Below are 21419 nucleotides of genomic sequence, written 5' to 3'. Positions count from 1 at the left end.
GTGTGTGAGGTGAGTGTGTGAGTGTGAGTGAGTGTGTGTGTGTGTGTGAGTGTGTGTGTGTGGGAGTGTGTGAGGAGTGTGTGAGTGAGTGAGTGTGTGTGTGTGTGTGTGAGAGTGTGTGTGTGTGTGAGAGTGAGTGAGTGTGTGAGTGTGAGAGTGAGATTGAGTGGTGTGTGAGTGTGAGTGTGTGTGTGTGTGAGATAAAGTAGATTTTATTACATTAGTACGTCATTAAAGGGGACATATTATGCAAAATCAACTTTTTAACCATTGTAATACTTATATTTGGGACTCTGGAGGCCCTACCAGTCACCAAAGTGTGGAAAAAGATTACTCAGTCATGTTTTCGTGGTCCCCCTTAGTGTAAGTATAGGCGATAAAACGCTCGATGTTGAATTCCCTGCACTTATGACGTCAGCATGTGCATTTCACCGCAAATGTTACCGCCCCACCAGTAAGTTTACTTGGAGAGCTCCACCTTAGCTCCACCTTGTCCCTGCGAGAGTGCAGGCGAGGGAGGAAGAGCGGTATTATGTCAACGCGGAGGGACAAGTGTGCTGTTAGTGGCTGCACAGTGGAGCACAGTGTTTTACAGAGGATTTTATATATGAAGCTAATGTGCCGGATAAAGTCAGCAAACGTGTGTTCGCACCACTTCGAATCAGACTGCGGCCAGCGGTCGCCGTATTTAGTCAGCGACGTACAAACACACACATTGTTAAGAAAAGGTCACATAGAGGTCATAACTGACCCTAACCCTGCCATGTTGATATTGTCAGAGAACTAGTGGAGGGAGGGGGAGACGAATAGAGCTGTAAAGCGCTGTAAAGAGGACAAATCAGAAACCCCCTGGAAGAAGTGGGTGTGTGTTTGCCTGTGTCTCATTTGCATATAAAGGGACCATGCACAAAAACCGAGCGTTCTGAAAGGGGCGGGTTTAGCAGGGTTATTGAACTACTATGATTCTTCATCCTTATGGTATTTTGACCAAAGCATGTCACTGACATGTTCATTAGGACACCAGGGAACTATTTTAATGGGGGAAATAGGGTATAATATGTCCACTTTAAGACATTTCCTCCATTTTTAATTTGACATAGGGGGCGCTCACATGTCAGCATCTCAAACAACCACCCTTGAATCCACACATACACGCGTGTGCACCTGTGTGTGCATGTGTGTGTGTGCGTGTGTGCATGTGTGTGTGTGCATGTGTGTGGGGTGGTGTGTGTGCTGCAGGCAGGCAGGTAAAAAAGTGTGTAAAAGGCAGGTATGTGCGGGGTGTGTGTCACCGCGAGGCGTGGAACGTATGAAGCCATGCCTCCCCTGCCGAGTCCGGCCCCAGTTGAATCCTCAAACCACCTGAAGGAGTGCCACACAACCCTGTACCAAAGAAAATTTGTTGGACGAAAGTGCTATTTATTGTTCGTATTGTCTCACTTGTAAGCTGGGATGTCCTTACTCCGCTTCTGGGCCCCCAGACGTTTGGAAGGGTTGTCCCCACACACACACACACACACACACACACACACAGACACACATGCATGCATACACACACAGACACACACACACACACATTGGTATTTACCATGCATGTATATATTACAGAATACACAGAGATACACATGCATACAATACAAGTATGTTATTATTATTATTGCATGCAGATACATACAGATATATATATGTATACATACAGATTGGCTATTGTGATACACATATATGGATAAAATATACAGATAAATAGATATATGGCGCATACATAGATATTATTACATACACACATACGCATATACATAGATACATTATTACGCATATACATATGGTATACATACAGACATATTATTGTGATATAGACATACGCATATTATTACACGTATACACAAGGCTGGTTGGTTAGACATGGCGCAAGCACACAAACAGAGACATGCAGACACACACACAGTGTCTGACACACACACAGACACACACACAGACAGACACACACACACATACACACACACACACACACACACACACACAGAAAGAATGACACACACACACAGACACATACACACACAGACACACACACACACACACAGAGAATGACACACACACACAGACACACACACACACACACGATGACTCAGCAGTGTGAGTCGGTGTGTGTCAGTTGTTGTCGCTCAGACTCAAACCTGCACAGGCGTTTGATGAGGTTGGCCGCGCTCTTCGTGATCTTCTTGGGAAACTCCACCATGTCGATGCCTCTCAGGATGATGTTGTAGGTCTTCATGGGGTCAGAGCCACAGAATGGAGGACTGAGCAGAGACAACAAAGAGGTTAAAGGTCACCACGCCGTAAATACCCAGTCATTCTATGGTCGTGTTTCTAAGTCCTGGTCCTCAGGATGTTTCCCTGCTACCTAAATGATGAGCTCACTGTGGAGCATGGAAACATCTAAATCAGAGGTGGTTACCTGCCACTGAGCAGCTCAAACACCAAAATCCCCAGCGACCAGCAGTCGGCCGAGTTGTCGTGACCTTTGTTCAGGATGATCTCAGGAGCCACGTACTCAGGAGTCCCACAGAACGTCCATGTCTTCTTCCCCAGACCCACTTTCTTAGCGAAGCCAAAGTCCACCTGTGGAGCAGAGACGCAGACAAACGCTGAGTTCTCTCTGTGAAACGCATACACACGCACACACAACACACACACGCACACACAACACACACACGCACACACACACACACACCAGTTTGGCGTATCCTTTGTGGTCCAGGATGATGTTCTCCGGCTTCAGGTCTCTGTAGATGATTCCTCTGGCGTGCAGGAAAGCCAGAGCCTCGATGACGCAGCCCGTGTAGAAACGTGTGATGCTGTCGTCAAACGAACCTCTGCGAGAACATGGTGCAGATACATGATTTCTGACCCAAACCAGAGTGCGCCCCCTCCTGGACAGTCCAATCACAAGTGTCGTACTTTATTGTGTATTTTCCTCTGAATGGGAACATTGGAAGAAAATTGGAAGATTCTAGATTCTGCCCTCTAGTGGCTAACTGCGTCTTCTCGACTTCACTTTTGAAACCAGAATCCTCAGCGTGTACCTGATGATGTTCCTGTCGTCAGCGTCTTTATGACAAAATATCATGAAAAAGAAAACAAGAGTTTTTGATTTGACTAAAGTTTTTATCGAGATACGCTGAGGATATGAAGAAAAATCTACACCTGCTGCTTATTTCTGTTCATAAACGTGTGATTATTGACTCTGTTGTGTGTGTGTGTGTGTGTGTGCGTAACACAGGGCTTTGGTCCACACACCTGTCCCTGAGCAGCGTCCACAGTTCTCCTCCGAGACAAACCTCCAGCAGCATGTACAGATATTTGGAGTCTCTGAACGTCCGGTACAACCTGTGAGACGACAGTTTCATCACAGGACAGTAACACGCTACATCAGTGTTCTCATCACAGCTATCTCACACTAGCTAGTGTTAGCTGTCGTTAGCATCTCTGTCTCTACAACATTTAAAGTGTAGCTACATGTTCATGGATAAGAATTAAACTACGTGTACGACACAAACACGACATCAGTGTAATAACAGCCATCGATGCTAGTGGCAGCCATCTTGGATCCTATGTCACGGCGGGGGCACTCCAGTTTATGCTCAGAAATTCCGACTTCCGACTACAACTGGAACGTTCCATGTGTAACTACAGTGAAACATGTGGAAGCTAAATGGAACTCAGCTGTCAATCATTTGATTATTTACACCATGTGACTTTGCTGCTGTCGCTGTGAAGAAAACGAGCGGAAACAGTGCTTTTATTGACGAGTGTATTCTAGTGTATTCATCGACATACATGGCATTAAAGTTAGTTGCTACAGTAGCGTAGCATGTAGCATGAATAAAAACATCAAGTTAAAGCATGTATGTAACTTTATGCTGGAGTTCATGTCTCTGTAAGCTTATTATTATTTGTTATTCTTACACTGTATGAACAGCGGCCAGTTTATTAGGTACACGTGACGCCTGATGACATTTAAATTCACTTCAATCACATTTCTCCCTTTTCATTCTGAAGCTTGTCGACATGACGACAGAGTGGCTGATGAGATATTTACATTAAGATCAACAAGTGTAAGTGTTTATGTACATGAATGGACTTTCAATCTAAGATTTTCCTTTGGACATTTGATTTTTCCTATTATAGACTTTTGAATCCTCACTTTGTTTTATAAATGAAATCCTTGTTTATGGTCTGGTTTAGTTTTCCTGTCGTGTGTGTGGTGTCATTATCTGTGGTTAAGCTCTCCTGTCCCTCGCTGTGATCACCTGTGTTTCCAGGTTCACTTTGTCCTGACCTGTTTTTCTGGGAGTTATTTTTGACTGTTTGAATTGATGATTTGTGTTTGTGGTTTTGCCGTTTATGCTTCAGGGTGATGTTAGTGGAGTGAAATACGATGTTTTAAGGCGACAAAAACCAAATACATTTTATTTCAAAGCAAAAAAATCAAATTTTATTGTGTAGTATATTGAATTTCTACCAATGAAGAGTTACTGAGTGGACCTTTAAATGCCTCATAAGCGTCACGTATCCTGTATTTACACAATGATGATGATGATGATGATGATGTACCTGATGATGAACGGACTGTGAACCTCCATCATGATGCGGCGCTCTGACAGGATGTGGCCCTGCTGGCTGCTGTCCAGGATGTGACGCTTCTTCAACACTTTGAGGGCGAAAGATCGCGTGGAATCGTTCTTCAGTTGCACCTGAGAGCGCACACACACACACACATCAGTACATACAGCAACACGCTGACGTATCTACTGAAGCTGAACTACTAAAGTGTAACTTCACCAGCTCCACACGGCTGAAGCCTCCCATCCCCAGCGTGCAGATGATATTGAAGTCCTTGAGTGTAACACTGGAGAAGAAGTCTGACTCTTCTTGGAGCCTGAGGAGAGCGAAGAGGACGAGAAATAATTGTTCAGATTTAGCTCAGTGACACAAAGTTAGTTAGTTTTTTTTTTTAATCCCCTTAGGGAAAGTATTCCTCTGCATTTTGACCCATCCTAGAATTAGGAGCAGTGGGCTGCCACACTGAGTGGCGCCCGGGGAGCATTGGGGGTTGGGTACCTTGCTCAGGGGTACCCCAGCCCTTTTTGGCCGGGTGGGGATTTGAACCGGCGACCCTCCGGTTACAAGTCAAGTTCCCTTTCCCCTTGGCCACAGGCTGACCACACGAGGCAGCAGAGGCAGCAGAGGACCAGTAGCTAAAATCACTGATTTTCTCTCTGGACTTTGGTGCAGGAGAGTGAGTGGTTTACAGACTTCAGTGTGTCTCACAGTGAGATAATTGTAGTATTTTCGCCTCTTATGTCTCAGAGAAGAGAATATACACAGTGTGGGGTCAATGAAGTCAAATCTAATCTCATTAAATCTAAGATTAAGAAGCAAACATGAGCAACATAACTGTAAAAGTAAGAGACAGATTTAGATTAAATTTTCCAGGAATGTCTAACCCTAACCCAATGGTCCAGTGAGAGGATTTATGTCACGGTTTTGATGGTGATGTGGAAACAGATCTGGACTCAGGGTGTTTTTGTAACTGTTATTAACCTACAGGTTACTGGAGTGTAACGACACCGCGGCAGAGTTTAGTCCTAGACCTCGTAACTGTGCTGAACCTGGTTCTCACTCACCTGGCCTTGACCTCGTCGTTGTCGCACTGCTTGTTGTTGACGTCGTCCAGTCCTCCGATCAGCTGTTTGAACGACCTGAGACACACACACAGTTTCCCTTTAGACTCCACCACTGTGTTCAAACTGACAGAGACAAACAGAGACACAGAGAACTCACTCTCTATCAATGACCAGACATGTGACGTCTCCCACTGCCGTGACACTGGCTGTACGGACGTCCTCGCTGCGGACGGAACACGGACGGTTTCATCAACACTCAGTGAAGGTGAAAATGAACAGAGACAAAGCGACGACAGCGTCGGGTGTGAGTCTCACCCTTTCAGTGCTTGCTCTCCAAACCAGTCTCCTTTAGTGAGCGTCTTCTCTGGCACCTGCTCGTCAGTGTCTGAGTTCTGCTGAGAGACTTTCACCTGTGGAAGTCACACACATCACAAGAGAAGCTCCTTCCTCTGCTCAACAGGATGAGGAATAACATCAGTGATCAGATGCAGTGAATTATCATCTGTTTAAACTGTACATACAGTCATTAGTCATCTGCATATACACTGTCAGTGATCGTCTTTATATATCAACCCTTCATTGTCTTCATATATAACCACAGATCTTCACAGTCATTGATCGTACATATACACTGATCATCTGCATATAGACTCATAATCTGACTGTTGTCTTCAGTTGTCCTCACCTGTCCTTGGCTGATGATGAAGAACGTGTCCCCGGAGGCTCCCTGACGGATAATGTAATCACCGTCGCTGTAATGAGTCTGAGCACAGACACACATCAGTCTGTTGTTCACACACACACACACACACACACACACACACACACACCTGTCGTTCACACACACACACACACCGTCTGTGGATTCACACACACACACACACACACACACACACACACACACCTGCGCACACACACACACACACACACACCAGTCATGGTTCACACACACACACACACACACACATCAGTCTGTCGTTCACACACACGCACACATCAGTCTGTCATTCACACACACCGCACACACACACACATCAGTCTGGCGTGCACACACACACACATCAGTCTGTTGTTCACACACACACACACATCAGTCTGTCGTTTCACACACACACACACACACATCAGTCTGTCGTTCACACACACACACATACACATCTGTCTGCGTTCAGACACACACACATCAGTCTGTCGTTCACACACACACACATACACATCAGTCTGCCGTTCAGACACACACATCAGTCTGTCGTTCACACACACACACACACCAGTCTGCCGTTCAGACACACACACATCAGTCTGTCGTTCACACACACACACACACATCAGTCTGTCGTTCACACACACACACATAACACACATCTCTGCGTTCAGACACACACACACCAGTCTGCCCGTTCAGACACACACACATCAGTCTGTCGTTCACACACACACACACACACACACACACACACACACCAGTCTGTCGTTCACACACACACACACACATCAGTCTGTCGTTCACACACACACACACATCAGTCTGTTGTTCACAACCCACACACACACACTCTGCACACACACACACACACAATGTAAGCATCACCTCCTCCAGCACGTCGGCCAGTTTACTGAGAATGTCCTCAGGGAGAGACTGGAAAGACGGGACACTGGGGGAGGAAGAGGGGGAGGTTAATGTCATGTGATGAGCGTGTGAACACGGTGACGTGGTGAACGTGAGCTGTACCTGCGGAGGAAGTCTGTGTACTGGGACAGTTTGATGAGACCAGTCCTCATCATGATGGTCTGGAAGTCCTGCCGGTCAATCGCCCACAGCTTAATGTCCGTCAAGGCTTGAGACAAAAGGACAAGAGGACAGAAAGTCCGTGTCAGTGATTGTGGACACAGGAGTGGATCTGTCTTTCACTTTTTCACATCACATAGGCGACTTCATCTCAGATTAGATTAGATTAGATTTGACGTTATTAATCCCCCACTGGGGAAGTTCACTTGTTACAGCAGCAGCTGTGATGTTAAACTCACTGGTTTTCTCTGTGGACTTTGGTGCAGGAGAGTGAGTGGTTTACAAGCTTCAGTTTCCTGTAGGAAAGTCTGTCTCACAGTGAGATAAAGACGTGAACAGCCTGACGCTGATGTAGATTTCTTCATGTTTGAAGCGATTACGAGCCTCTGAGTCTCAGACTGGCTGATAGACGTTGTCAAAATGTCCTCACTTACTAGAAAATGATGGACAAAATGGTTCCTGCAGTGAAATGCAGTACGTGCACACATTACTGAGCCTCGCTGACGGCTTTTATTCACTCAGGCGTTGAGAAATCTGTGTGTGTGTGTGTGTGTGTGTGTCCTGAATCAGATGAGAAAGTCTGAGCGCGGCGCACTCGACCTTCATCCTTCATGCCTTTTTGTCAAAGGATGAATAAATCTTTTCATTTCCTGCAGCAGTGATGGACGTGGACGTGGTGCAGGTTCTTCTCCGGGTCCATCAGGGTCACTCACATCACTCACGTATTTGCCGTGTCTGTACTCTCATGTGTTTGAAACATGATAACTGAGCGTCTGTACCTCCAGGTTTTCATTAGAAAGTGGAGTTCTGGGGTAAAAAACCCCAAAAATGTCACCTCCATAACTCGCAATCTGCAGCCACGCCGACAACCCTGAAGAATTCCTATCTATTATTCTAGCTATTCATATTTGAGCCTGTTTAATACACTTTTATTGTATCTTTTTATTCACTTTTTCTTTTGGCACCAAACAGGAAGTGAGCGCAGGAAACTGTGATTGTTTTCAAAAGTCTGCATTTTTGTCCTTTCAAATTAAAACTCCTGGACTTTCAAACTAAAATGGAGCCAAGTGGTGTTAGTTTTTTTATTTCAGGACTCTTAAACGACGCCGGGTGTCTGTTGTGTACATTCATGTGTTCACCTGTGACAGTGGCTGTGCGTGTGCAGTTGTACAGGATGGCGAGTTCTCCGAACACTTTCTCTGGACCGATGCTGCACAGTTTCTTCCCTTGTTTTGTCACCTCCACCATCCCCTCTGTGAACACACACACACACACACATACACACAGTAACAACAGCCACCAGGGGGCGACAAGTCTAGGACAAAATGAGCTTCTACTTCCACTTTATGTTCTCAATCACTAGTTTCAGTGTCCGCCATTTTGTGAATGATGTTGTTATGACACCACTTTGATTGACAGCTGGACGACTGCGTCCCCGTGTCTCACCCTCCAGGACGTAGACGGTGGAGCCGTCGTCTCCCTCCTGGATCACACAGCAGCCTTTGGTTAAGCTGGTCGGACGCATGCAGTCCATGATGGTGAGGATCTGCACACACACACACACACACACACATATTTACACACTAACACATACACAAAGAATGACTAACAGCAGCACAGGTGTGTCCTCACCTGTCCGTGTTCCAGGTGTTTCATAAAGTCGTTGTCCATCAGAGCTTTCTGAATCAACTCACTGGATCTGAAAACACACAAACAAGTCAAAAAAGATCATTTATTGTTCAGTGTGGATCATCAACCTCGTTACATCATCAAACACCAACACAGGACTGTTCAGCGTGAAGGACACTCGAAATTCTACAAAGCACTGACTTCATGTATTGAACATTTACAAGGACATAGAACAGACACAAAGTCTGTGGCACACACACACATATCACTGTCAGCCATTTTAAAATGTGTCGTGACAGCCGAGCTAACAGAAAAATTATTCTGAAAAATTATATTCTATTATTACTTAGCTATAAATGGCTAACTGGAGATGTAATGGCTTTGTTTGTTAACTAATGTTGCTAGTTAGCATCAAAACAAAAAACTTGTTAGCATAAAAGAGAAATTGTGTGAAATTAAAACATGAATTCAACATTTAGTGTGGATTATTACATCAAAACAAAGCCCATAAACGTCAGTGTCATTCGGCTTCAATGCTCAACTAGAAAAGGCTAATATGAGCTGTATTGGCAATTTTTGTGAGCTAACGTGACTAATTAGCAGAAAAACAAAACTGTGATAGCATATTTTAACAGTAACGCTGACTTAATGCTAACTGGCGATGTCAGCGGACAAACACTTCATTACAGCTCCCATTAGCCTTTATAGCTGAGTATTAATGTCATGGACATTTAGGTGTTGTGCTTTAGTTTGATGCATATTAGTTTGTTCACTAATGTCGCTAGTTAGCATAAAAAAGCCAATATTGGAGAAGTGGTGTCAACAAAATACATGAAACAATATTACTATAAACAGTTAGCATACAGCTTAGCATCGGTGTTGACTCGTGGTCAGTTACAGTTGTAGTCCAAGGTCGTAATAATTACACTTTTACAAAAATCTACATTTATTTACAATACACGTGATAGTATTGTCAAATTTTTATCCGTAGATTAAATACCGCTAATAATGTTTATTTTCGACGTCACTCCCACTTCTGACTTCTGTCAACGTTTTATTCCAAGTTAATATGTAAAAACTAGCTCTTCTTTAATCAGCTGATCATGACGCAGCGATTCACGCATGCTAGCCTGTTCTGTTTAAGCGTTGACAGAATGCTAGGACGCAGTTCTGCTTTGTCGTCTCTGTGGAAGTGAACTTTTGAGAGCGTTTGTTTGACATTGACTTACTCTTTTGATTTGCAGTAGCTTGTTAGCGTGACATCGGTCAGCTGTGACGGGTCCAGTGCTGACGGTTCTGCTGAGATAGCCTGTCTCTTTGTACGCAGAGGCTCATCAGAACCCACTGGATTCACAGTCACTGCTTCTTCTACAAACATTCACAGAGACAAAAGCACCTGATTGTACAGAATTTATATATCATCGTTTCACTCACTCTCCCAGAGAAAATCAGTGATTTTAACATCACACACACACACACACACAGAGGAGTTGTTGATCCACTGCTGCCTCCATCACTAAGTTCAAATGTGTCATTTTGTCGTTTTCAGCATTTTAAATTTCTCTGAATAATAATCTCAGCGACACAAAGTCACCACACGAGGCAGCAACTCCTGGACAAGCAGCTCCTGAGTCCCCGCCAGTTAAAATCACTGATTTTCTCCATGGGCTTTGGTGTGGGAGAGTGAGTGCTTTACAAACTTCAGTTTCCTGTTGGTAAAGTATGTCTAACAGTGAGATAAAGACGTAAATGTGTTCTTAAGATAACATAGACTTAATCTGACGTAGATGTTATTCTTTGAATTGAGTGCAGGGGGCGCTCACCGCTCAGTCAGGACTAAATATGTGTCACTACCTCATACAAACACGCTTCAAAAAACCTTAATTATTATATTATTACATTTTTCCATGATAAAATGTTCACTAAAATATGTTTCCTATCTGTTTTCCACGTTTTTGTGTGTGTTTTAGACATTTTTTCACAAATAATATATTATGACACATTAAAAAACTGTGCGCTGTTGCCACACCTGTGTTTGTCGTCTCCGCGACACTAACAGTGACCTGCGAGGAGCTGCGGTGTCTGTCCAGCTCGTACTGCAGCTGTCGGATGAGGTCGTCTTTGGTGTCCAGCTCCAGCTCCAGGTCGTCGATGAGCGCGTCTCTCTGTCGCAGCTCCTCGATCTTCAGCTGCAGGGCCAGCTGCAGGTCCCGCAGAGTGCTGCCCCCCTTAGACACGGCCATGTACACCAGCATCCACGGCTCTACTGCACAATAACACACACAGGTGTCTTTGGTTTATCTGGACTCTTAGTTTTCATTTTGTCAACATTTATTTTTTTTATCTTAATTTACTTGATTTTCAGTCTTATTTTGTATCTTATTTCGTTGATCGTGTGACAGTAACACACATAACATTTAACGTACAAACTCATACAGACATTAACAGAAGGAGAAAACAAAAAATAAACACATAAATAACCTATATTATGAAAAAGAATCTACAATAAATATTAAGTAAAGGGAGATATAACTTTATAATATTATTATTTTGTCTTAGTTTTAGTTATTCCATGATAAATATGTGAATATGTCTTACTCTGTATGAGTTAAATTAGATTTTTTTTGTCGATCTCGTCACCTGTGTTCAGATTACTTTGTTACGTAGATAGATAGATAGATAGATAGATAGATAGATAGATAGATAACTTAATCGTAGCAGCAGTACAAATAAGTCAAAAATACAAATAAAATTACCAGGGTGATTGAGGCCACGCCCACATAGTTACACCTGTTGCTCATTAACAGCTGGCAGTACAAAAGCTCCAGTCTCTGGTCGTGCTCTTCAGTGTTTATGTGTAGTTTTGGACACTTTATGGTTTTGTGTGACTTTATTTTTCTGCATTATTTGAAGTGTGGGGTTTTACATTGTCCTGCACATGCAAATGAGAAAATGAAATAACATTCATTATTTGAATAAATTTGAGTTGAATTTCACTCACATTACAATCAGTTCATTTGAATAACCTATTAGAAGTTTAATAAATGTTTAAATTAAATACAATTAAATAATTAGAATGAGGATTTTGCTGCTTTTCCCTTAAAAAAAATGTTTCAATGGTGATTTTGTTAAACAAACAAACACTGATTCTACTGAAATATGTTTAATTTGACAATAGTCTCCAGATGACTCTATGATAAAACAGCAATAAAATAAAACAATGTATATTATTTAAATGCATTTGAGTAATTACTTTGAATACATTACATTACTAATTATTTTACTGTTTTCCTTTATATTTAATAATATATTAAATGTATCTTTGTTTGAATTTCATTCAAATTACAATGAATTAATTTGAATTCTTAATTCAAAATAGATTTTAAACCAATAATTAAAAAAACAACACTGGTTCTACTGAAATATGTTTCATTTTACAATAATTTTCACATGAATTTATGAAGAAAATGATGTGAAATTAATAAAATAAATTATTTAAATACATTCAAGTGTATTAATGACTAAAATCTCCACATGTTTTTACTGATGTAACTGAAATATGAGTCACATGTTCGACATGAAAACAGATGCATCACGTACTCACTTGTTCACTCTGGGAAAATGCTGCAGGAGAAAGTGAAGAGTGAGGAGGAGGAGGAGGAGGAAGAGTAGATCCCGTTGAGGATTGATCAGATTATATCCAAAAACAATCAATCAGTCAATAAATAAAGAAATGGTTTTATTCGGATTGAAGCAGAGTCACAGGGCGAAGCTTCAGGGACGAAGAAGAGGAGGAACAGCTGAGTTTGACAGCGCTACTACAAAATAAAAGTCATACCTCACTCTTATGTTGAAAGTCAGCAGACTCTGCTTTGATTGGTCTATTTTTATGACTCATATTTTACTTGTAATTATGTATTTATTGTGAAAAATTAAGGTTTTAATTTAATGAAATTATCTAAAAGGGTTTCCATAGCTGTTTGTAACTCGTCCTCATCCTATTTTGATGTTATTTTACGTCTGAGGAGACATTTTCTCATTTGTTTTCTGTTACGTTGTTATGTGGGTGCAGTACCATAGTCCTCCGCTTGGTAGTAGCATCGCGCCACCGTGTCTCTCCTCTCCCCGCCCGACATGGATTAGAACGTCACTTCCTGTCCGCTGAGTTCAACACAACACAAGCACGATGGCGGCGTCGGGAGGAGAAGCCACAGCAGAAGCAGGAAAACTGCTCTTGTATCCTTCAAAATCAGCCGCGGAACTTTTGTTTAAGAACGTCACTGACGAGATTAAACTTGTGCGGACATTTTCTGCTTTACATTAATTACAGTAATGAACGACGCGTGGCTTAAATGACAGGAGGAAGTGTGCTGACAGACACTGTGGGGTGGGGGCAACAACACGAGCTGCTTTCAGCCTGTAATTTTGAGTAGTTTAGAAATGTGCCGAATTATTTTTTAGCATCTCCTGTTCATTGTGGAGAAAATACTGCGCAGAAAACTATCTTTGAATCACAGCGAGAGTAAAGAAAAGATTAAATCAGCATGTTTCTCAAGCAGATTCTGACGTTGTGAGGAGGAGGAGCTTATGGACTGTATTTTTTTCGACTTTTTTGTCGATATTTCTAGAGTGACAGACTAAATAACCAATATTTAGTCCGTCATGTCGTGAAATGGATGTAATATTTTGCAGCAGGTGTAGCTATCGTATCAATAATATTGTTTTTAAAAGCAGATTGCTCACCTCCCTGTTCTCTACTACGTTCACATTATCAGGTTAAACTCAATGCCATTCATTTCATGAATCGCTTGATATCAGGGCTGCAGTGACTCATCGATGACCGAAACCTTCTTAAACGTCTGGTTTCTTTGCTCCATATATTAAAACTGATTAATTGAGAAAACAATCGACACATAAATGGATTACTAAAAGCCCCACTTGAGTTAGTTACTCTGAAAAGTAAAAAACACAAAAATATGTTGCTGCCCCGAGCTTTAACTCATGTAAACAGGAGTTTTCTAGAAACACGGATGATTGTGGTGGAATAAAAGCAGAGAGGATGTTCATGAGTTACATTTGATGAGAAAACTTGGTTATTAATTAAAATAATGCAAGGAAGCAGGTCTGTTAAAGGTCCAGTGTGTGAGAATAAGCGGCACATTTGAAAATCTTGATATTATTCCACCCTGACTGAACTATTGTTTTTATACCAATCAGTTGGACCTGGCCGCTCCGGACCAGATTAATTGTGGTCATTTTTGAGTTTGCGACCCCTGACTCAAACAAACTAAGCCACTATAACTAGAATGAAGTCTTCCTTCACTCCTCCCTCAGCTCTCTGGACGTCCCGTTCCCGACATCCCGTGAAGCGGACATCGCTCTGCACTCTCTGTCTCCGGACCGAGAGCCGAGGAAAGGCGGCATCAGCAAACGCCTCACAGTGTCCGGCAGCACGTTGTCCGTGTAAGGAAAGCAGATGATTTACTGCTGTCCATGTTTTATTTTATTTTACAAGAAATGTCTCGTGTGTGTGTATCTTGTGTTTCCAGGAGGTGGAGCGCAGACGAAGCCCGGATCCTCCGAGTGTCCGTGAACTCGTTTCTGGATCATCTGTCGCTCGTGGTGGAGACCATGGAGATGTTCGGGCCTCCTGTTTCCCACTGAAACATCACAAACCAACTGTCTGGGACGTTTTTGTTTGTTATTGGATCCATTACTGGACTTATCATCAGGATTCATGAGCACATTCAAACTGGGGTTTTATATAAAAGACATTTGAGCAACGTATGTAAAAATCTGCTAAATTTTCTTAATAAATGGAGTACTACTATCTGACCAGGAGGGGGCACTGCACAATCATGTTATCCAGTTTCTTTTTCCTTTTATCACAGGAAAGAAATCAGAAGTTTGACCACAGTCATTTTACATTTGACAGTGATCATAATAATTGAATTGTGTCACATGTTAACCCAGAAGCAAGACTATTTATTTAGTGAAAACACATGTGACAGAATAATAAAAGTTTAAAATGTCATTTTCTTGTCACAATAAAAGCACAGAGCTGCTGTGACATCGTTGTCAGTGATTTTGGTGAAAACTCTCGACCATGTGGCTTCGCTTTAATCGTTTAATCGCTGTCAGGTTAAAAATCCCACAACCCTCTTATTTGGGTCATTTCATTTGAAAATTGAATTTAGCCGAGCTGAATTCTTGAGTCAGACGAAAACATGTTTTGTTTCGACCGCCGTGACGTTTCATCAAAATCGAATCAACTGTTAAATGTTTTATGACGAGATCAGAGGCAGTTTTTTGGATTTTAAACCAAATGGTGGTAAAATACTGTGAAATTTCATATTTAATATAATTGAAAGTGAGATCATTTTCCAAACCTTATCACTGACATTTGTTTGTTTTTAATAACGTGCATAAAATTAAGTTGGAATTAATTTACCAAACATCTTTTGTTCCTGAAATAGTGGTTTTTGTGAAAGCTACACTTTTATATATTTGTTCCTCTGCTTTCAAACCTGCGAGAGTGAGGAAACGGCAGGAAAATATGGGGTTTTACATTATTCCTGCCTTCATGCTCTTCCTCATCCTCGACAATCACACGTGAAGAGTGAACCCCGGAGAAAGTTCGGACGATCTCTCGGATGTTTCATCTGAAAACTCATGATGCGACATCGTCACAGGATAATAAAACAGACTTTATGTTCATTCATACGTTCACAGATACACATGATTAGAAACACAACTTTTTAAAGAACGAGCTTCAGCAGTAAGTCCGTGTTTCTGTCTGTCTCCAGAAAACAACAATGATAATCATCATCCTCGTCTCTTTTCTCTCTTTCTCTCAGTCTTTGTTTTCCTCAGAAGTCGTCGTCGTCACAAATGTCCAGATAAACATCAAAGGCCTCGCGGTTACAGTTTCCGTCGGGGGTGAACACATACTTGTGGAAAGTCCCGTCCACACAAATGGCTGCGGGGGAAGAAAATCAAATTTAAGATACAAATTCACGCCTAAATGGTCAATTTAACGCTCTCAACACTTTGTGTTTCCACACGTTTCCTCACCGATGACAGAGTTGACGTTCTTGGACGTGTTCTTTCCAAAAGCGCAAATACAGGCACATTCAGCAGGAACGGTGAAGCTGGCTAACGACCACTGACTGTCCACGTACTGACCGATCACTGGACCCACCTTCCCCACACGAGCCAGTCTGAAGAGAAGAAGAGGGAAACACAGACGGACACGAGTTCAATTTAAAGACATTCTTCACCACAGTTTAGGGGCAAAAAAGAGAAGATGTGGAGAGTTTGTTCTTACGCAGAGCGGCGGTTCAGTTTGGTGTCTTTCAGCGCAAAGATGTGAACGGTGCCTTTATCACTGGAGGCGCAGAGGAACGAGGAGTCGTGACTGAAGTTGATGCTGAATAAAAACAAACAAAAAAACATCACAACTGGACCTGAAATTTAATAACCTTAACACAATTCAGATTAACTTCGATTTAATCCATTTAATTTTATGTTCTGTCATTTTTGTTTTATTATTTCTATATTTTTTGATGCTGTTTTATACAGCATCAAAAAATAAAGTCATATTGTGTCTATGTGCTTTTTATCTCACATATTTGCATGTAAATGGAGAAAAGAATCGGGCCCAGCACTGACCCCTGAGGTACACCTCAAGAAACATCACATTCACATTTAAGTGGAAAACAAAAAATGAGGCCTGTGCTATTCTGCAGAATATCGTGAGGTAAACTTTGCAGACAAGAACATCACCTAAGGTGCAGTGCAGAATAAAGCCAATGGGTGGCAGCAGAGGTCAAGGTGACACAGTGCAGCACATATCTGAAATATTTCCATTGCTCTTGCTGTTTAACATTTATGACAATTACCGTCATGATTCAAGCTTGTTGCGTGTATCGCAATATGTAATATATCATGATACCCATAAGGTTGTAAAAAATATTCAGACCAAACGTGAAGAATTAGCTAACTTATTAACGAGAAAACCTTTACTTGTTTTGAGCGACAGCAGGAATCAGGGTGCGTTCCATTTGTAGTCAAAAAAACTCAACATTTCTAAAAGGTCAAGAACTCGTTAATAGCTTCATTTCGTCGTAAATCAGACATTTGTGTTAACGAGCGACGTCACTACCAGTTCCAACGTCCAAGTTCAAATGGAAATAGAATGCGAATCAAAGATCCCACCGCCTGTGTCGACTGTGACACTGACAAAGCTTCCCGTCCGAGTTCCGTGTTGGAGACGTACCAGTAAAGCGTGGCCGGGTCGGTTCCTCTGCGCAGCTCCACCAGTTTGTCTCTGGTCGTGGTGTCAAACAGACGGATGAGCGTTCCTTTGCGAGAGGCCGAGGCCGCCACGCTGCCGGGCTGATTCAAAGCCACGCAGGCGATCTCACTCTGGTGAGCGTTGATGGTGAAAGGAGCAGACGATGTTCCGGGTTTGGTGTTGGACAAGTCCTAAATAAATCACAACAACAACAATACATATAATAAGATGTTGAACGTAAATGATTAATTGTGTAAAGTTAGGAGTTTGTAACTCACCACCAGCTGCAGGCTGCCACATTTATGACCTGGAAAGACCAGCAGCTGTTTCTCCAGACTGGGACATAAATCACACAGACCTGCAAGAAAACCACCTCAGCTCAGGTCAAGTTCCCCACACACAGCCATATCTGTAAAACCCAACAACTGTAAAAGCTAACATTGCGTTGAAAACGTGAACAAATCAAAAAAACAAAAAAATTTCCATGAAATGTTTGGTAAATTCATTGAAACTCATTTGAAAATCATTTTATCTATGTTATTTCAGACATAAATTGTCTCTCAGCAAAATGTACTTGGGGATTCAGAAAAAATGTCCTGCGACCCATGGATGGGTCCCGACCCACAGTTTTTGAGGTACTGGTTTGTTTTTCGCCTTTATTTACAGTTATACAGTTATCGTTATGTCCAGCAGGAAGCAACTACAGATTAAAAATGTCTAAACGAGTCTTTTACCTTTGGGATTGTCTCTGGTGTCAAACTCAAACAGTTTGGCAGGTTTGTCAGGAAAACTGTACACGTAGATTCTGTTCTTTAACACGATGATGATCCTGTTAAAGAAACAAACAACAGAGCATGACATCAGTCACATGACACGCAGCGGGACGACAGCGTGAGACTGAGACACTGGACTCACTTGTCAGTTCTCATGCGGACGGCCAGGACAGGTTTGGTGAAGGTGAACTCCAGGACCAGCTTGTCTTTGGGGTCACGTGACTCCCGAGCGTCGTCCCAGATCAGCACTGGAAAACAGACAACAACAAAGCTGTACATCTACATTCATGATGCGTTCACTCGTTCACGTGAACACATGAACACTGGTAATCAGATGACTCACCAGATATTTCTGAGAACTTGGGATTCACTCCTCCTCCGACGACGGCCAGCAGGTTAGATCGATGCAGCATGGAGCAGAGAGCCACGCTGCCAACCTGCTCGTGATCTGAACACACACACACACACACACGTTTCATTATTTAGTTTCCAAGTGTCAGAGAAGACAGTGACGGTCAGAGCAGGACTCACCCAGGTGACCTTTCTCCATCAGAGGCTCCACATTATAAATCCTGACCCCGGTCTCCATCGCACAACAGAAACAGCCTATAATCAGAGAGCGATGAACACATGAATGTACATGCACATTAACTAAGACACCGCTACAGCACATGAACTTAAATTGTTTTGTTTTGTTTATGATTGTCTTGTTGACTATGTTGTTACAATCTTTCTAGTAATAGTTTGATGTTATGATTTCAGATTTTAGCATCTACTTTTTTATGCTTTTTTTGTTTATTGGAACTCAACTTTCTGATGTTGTGTTTCTTTAAAAACAAATGTTTATGTCATGGTGATAAAAAATATAATCTTTTTATATGTATATGTATATATAGAGTAGAAGAAAACAATGAAGCAACCTGAATTTCCTCAGCGTTCAGATTCCTGCACATTTGTGCTATATTTTCATATAAAAATATAATATTTCAGAAATGTTAACAAAAGACTTGCATTATAAAATACACGTCAGTTTAAATCACGATATCTCACTGAAACTGAAGTTTGTAAACCACTCACTCTCCCACACCAAACCCCACAAAGTGACCACACGAGGCAGCAGAGGACCAGTGTTCCCGCCAGCTAAAATCACTGATTTTCTCTATGGGATTTGGTGTGGGAGAGTGAGTGGTTTACAAACTTCAGTTTCCTGTTGGAAAAGTGTGTCTCACAGTGAGATAAAGACGTGAACATGGTGTTATGACATCGTAGACTTAAACTGACATGTGTCTTATTAAGTGAGTCTTTACTTTAGTGACTAAAGTCACTTTTTTTTCTACAGGCAGCCATGTTTTCACTGAGGGTGAGAGTGCCTGTCAGTGTGGTTCTCAACACAGGGGGCGCTCACAGCTCTGACAATGTGTCAGTGATTCAAACATCCACACTAAACTAAACATTTGTTGTGAGCACTGAGCCTTCAGTGTGGTTCTTACTTTGGTCCTGGTTGAACTGCAGGCTGTTCACTCCTCTCTGCTGAGTCATGGCTGGGGGAAAAGGAGCCTCACTGCGCTGTTACAGCTTCACCACGACTGAAACAACAACCTGTGACACGGCAGACACACACATATACACACACACAGACACACACACAGACACACATGCGCGCACACACACACACACACACCGCGGGTTGAGCAACACTCCGCCACTAGCATCGTGCTAGCATCCTGAGCTAACACGGGCTAGCATCAGTTCGCAGCGGTGTAAACCACGGGTGCGCTCGTCTTTTAAACTTTATGACGTAAATGAAAGTCTCACCATGAACACGACGAGTGACGTCACCACCGTGTAGGTTTAAAGGGCGGGAAATATAAGACACAATCAAACAAACAGCGACGGCGATGGAACACCGAGGTTTGTTTTTGTTTTTCAACGAAACGTCACGCTTACGTATTTCCGGTTTACTTCCTGCTTCCGGTTTTGATTTACAAATGAAACCAAAGCGACTAAACCAAATAAATAAGAACAAAATTACTTAAATATATATACAATTTGACGTTAGTTGTATCAATTACTTTCCTCTTATACGGTTAGGAAGACACTGGTTTTCCCTGTTAAAATAATACTAATAATATTTTGTATAAGAGGTATCAGTAGTAGAAGTATTAGAATTAGAAATATTAGTTGTTTCTGTTAAGCATTATAACTCAGAAAGGAGAGATTTTGACGAAATTGTCTGGGAATCATGTGTTTGTCATGTGTTTCAGTCATGCTTCAATTAGTTTGAAACAGATTAGGTTTACAATTTAGTCATTAAATCTAAATAAAATAATATTAACCATGACGGGACTGGTGTGGTGACATAGGAGTAGTAACAGTGATCTGAGTTTGTCACATGGAAACAAATGAGGACAGAACCAGAAACTTTCTACACCAAAAGAGAAAATCAGTGATTTTCAGGAGTTGTTGATCCACTGCTGTCTTTGTCACTAAATTCTTATTTTGTGACTTTGGGGTTTGAAATCCTTCTTTCAGATTTACTTCAGTGACACAAAGTGACCACCACGAGGCAGTAGCAGACAGCAGCTCCTGTGTCCCTGCCAGCTAAAATCACTGATTTTCTCTATGAGGTTTGGTGTGGGAGAGTGAGTGGTTTATAAACTTCAGTTTCCTGTTAGAAAGGTGTGTCTAACAGTGAGATAAAGACGTGAACATGTTCTTCAGATATCGTAAACTGACGTAGATTTTATTTATTTGATTTTGAGTAAAAAGTTAAATAAGCAGAAACTTTGGAAACAAATAAACCAAATCCTTTCTTAACACACACACACACACACATACTGCCACTTTCTCAAATGCCACTTTGATCAGACATGTAACGTGAGCAGGTGAGGAGTTCTTCCTCTCAGAAGAGCATCTCCATTATTTTAATGCAACATCAACAGGTCGTTCCAGGTGATTTTACAGAGAGCTGCTCCTCGTGAAGGCGTTTTCATCATTAACATAAAAAGAGCAATAAAAAAGGTCGGTGCAGTGCACCTCAGTGTGCAGACGCCTCACACTGAAACTTAAAATAAATATCATTTTCTGAGTCAAGTCTCCTGGTTCATCCAAAACACAGTACAGTATTTTTAAATACGAGGAAGCGCCATAAAAAACTATATTCAATATTCATGAAAGAAAATAGGAATCACTAAAAACTAATATACAAAATATGACTCATCTTCACTGGGGGCTGTGATACAATT

General features: G+C 41.9%; 3 protein-coding genes across 4 annotated transcripts; 1 reads left to right on the top strand and 2 right to left on the bottom strand.

Annotated features, from left to right (window-relative positions):
* Positions 1 to 2115: 2115 nt before the first annotated feature.
* LOC122762095 (cGMP-dependent protein kinase 1-like) lies at positions 2116 to 12888 on the bottom strand. 2 transcript variants are annotated; one of them, XM_044017275.1, is made up of 18 exons: positions 12710 to 12888; positions 11135 to 11371; positions 10335 to 10473; positions 9109 to 9175; positions 8923 to 9022; positions 8616 to 8729; positions 7420 to 7525; positions 7279 to 7342; positions 6373 to 6450; positions 6003 to 6097; positions 5845 to 5910; positions 5688 to 5762; positions 4843 to 4939; positions 4615 to 4754; positions 3298 to 3387; positions 2732 to 2873; positions 2456 to 2619; positions 2116 to 2297 (listed from the first exon to the last, which is right to left on the bottom strand). In XM_044017275.1, exons 2-18 carry the CDS (start codon positions 11358 to 11360, stop codon positions 2126 to 2128), a joined length of 1935 nt encoding a protein of 644 aa, XP_043873210.1. In that variant the 5' UTR covers positions 11361 to 11371; positions 12710 to 12888; the 3' UTR covers positions 2116 to 2125. The 2 variants fall into 2 exon arrangements, with proteins under 2 accessions (XP_043873210.1, XP_043873211.1); XM_044017276.1 differs by lacking the exons at positions 2116 to 2297; positions 2456 to 2619; positions 2732 to 2873; ... (3 more) ...; positions 5688 to 5762; positions 5845 to 5910 and having other exon boundaries at positions 5999 to 6097.
* Positions 12889 to 13261: 373 nt separating this feature from the next.
* LOC122762097 (EKC/KEOPS complex subunit Lage3-like) lies at positions 13262 to 14940 on the top strand. The gene is made up of 3 exons (XM_044017278.1): positions 13262 to 13341; positions 14440 to 14568; positions 14655 to 14940. Exons 1-3 carry the CDS (start codon positions 13292 to 13294, stop codon positions 14767 to 14769), a joined length of 294 nt encoding a protein of 97 aa, XP_043873213.1. The 5' UTR covers positions 13262 to 13291; the 3' UTR covers positions 14770 to 14940.
* An 851-nt stretch (positions 14941 to 15791) lies between these two features.
* On the bottom strand, positions 15792 to 20125 carry LOC122762096 (WD repeat domain phosphoinositide-interacting protein 4). The gene is made up of 11 exons (XM_044017277.1): positions 19990 to 20125; positions 19665 to 19773; positions 18706 to 18780; positions 18518 to 18622; positions 18317 to 18422; positions 18136 to 18230; positions 17680 to 17759; positions 17384 to 17592; positions 16433 to 16534; positions 16180 to 16325; positions 15792 to 16084 (listed from the first exon to the last, which is right to left on the bottom strand). Exons 2-11 carry the CDS (start codon positions 19711 to 19713, stop codon positions 15975 to 15977), a joined length of 1077 nt encoding a protein of 358 aa, XP_043873212.1. The 5' UTR covers positions 19714 to 19773; positions 19990 to 20125; the 3' UTR covers positions 15792 to 15974.
* Between the last annotated feature and the right edge of the window lie 1294 nt (positions 20126 to 21419).

Source organism: Solea senegalensis, unplaced genomic scaffold, assembly GCF_019176455.1.
Source record: "Solea senegalensis isolate Sse05_10M unplaced genomic scaffold, IFAPA_SoseM_1 scf7180000015249, whole genome shotgun sequence".
NCBI classification, from domain to species: domain Eukaryota; kingdom Metazoa; phylum Chordata; class Actinopteri; order Pleuronectiformes; family Soleidae; genus Solea; species Solea senegalensis.
The sequence above is the reverse complement of the archived record's forward strand: the minus strand, read 5'-3'. Positions and strand labels throughout refer to the sequence as shown.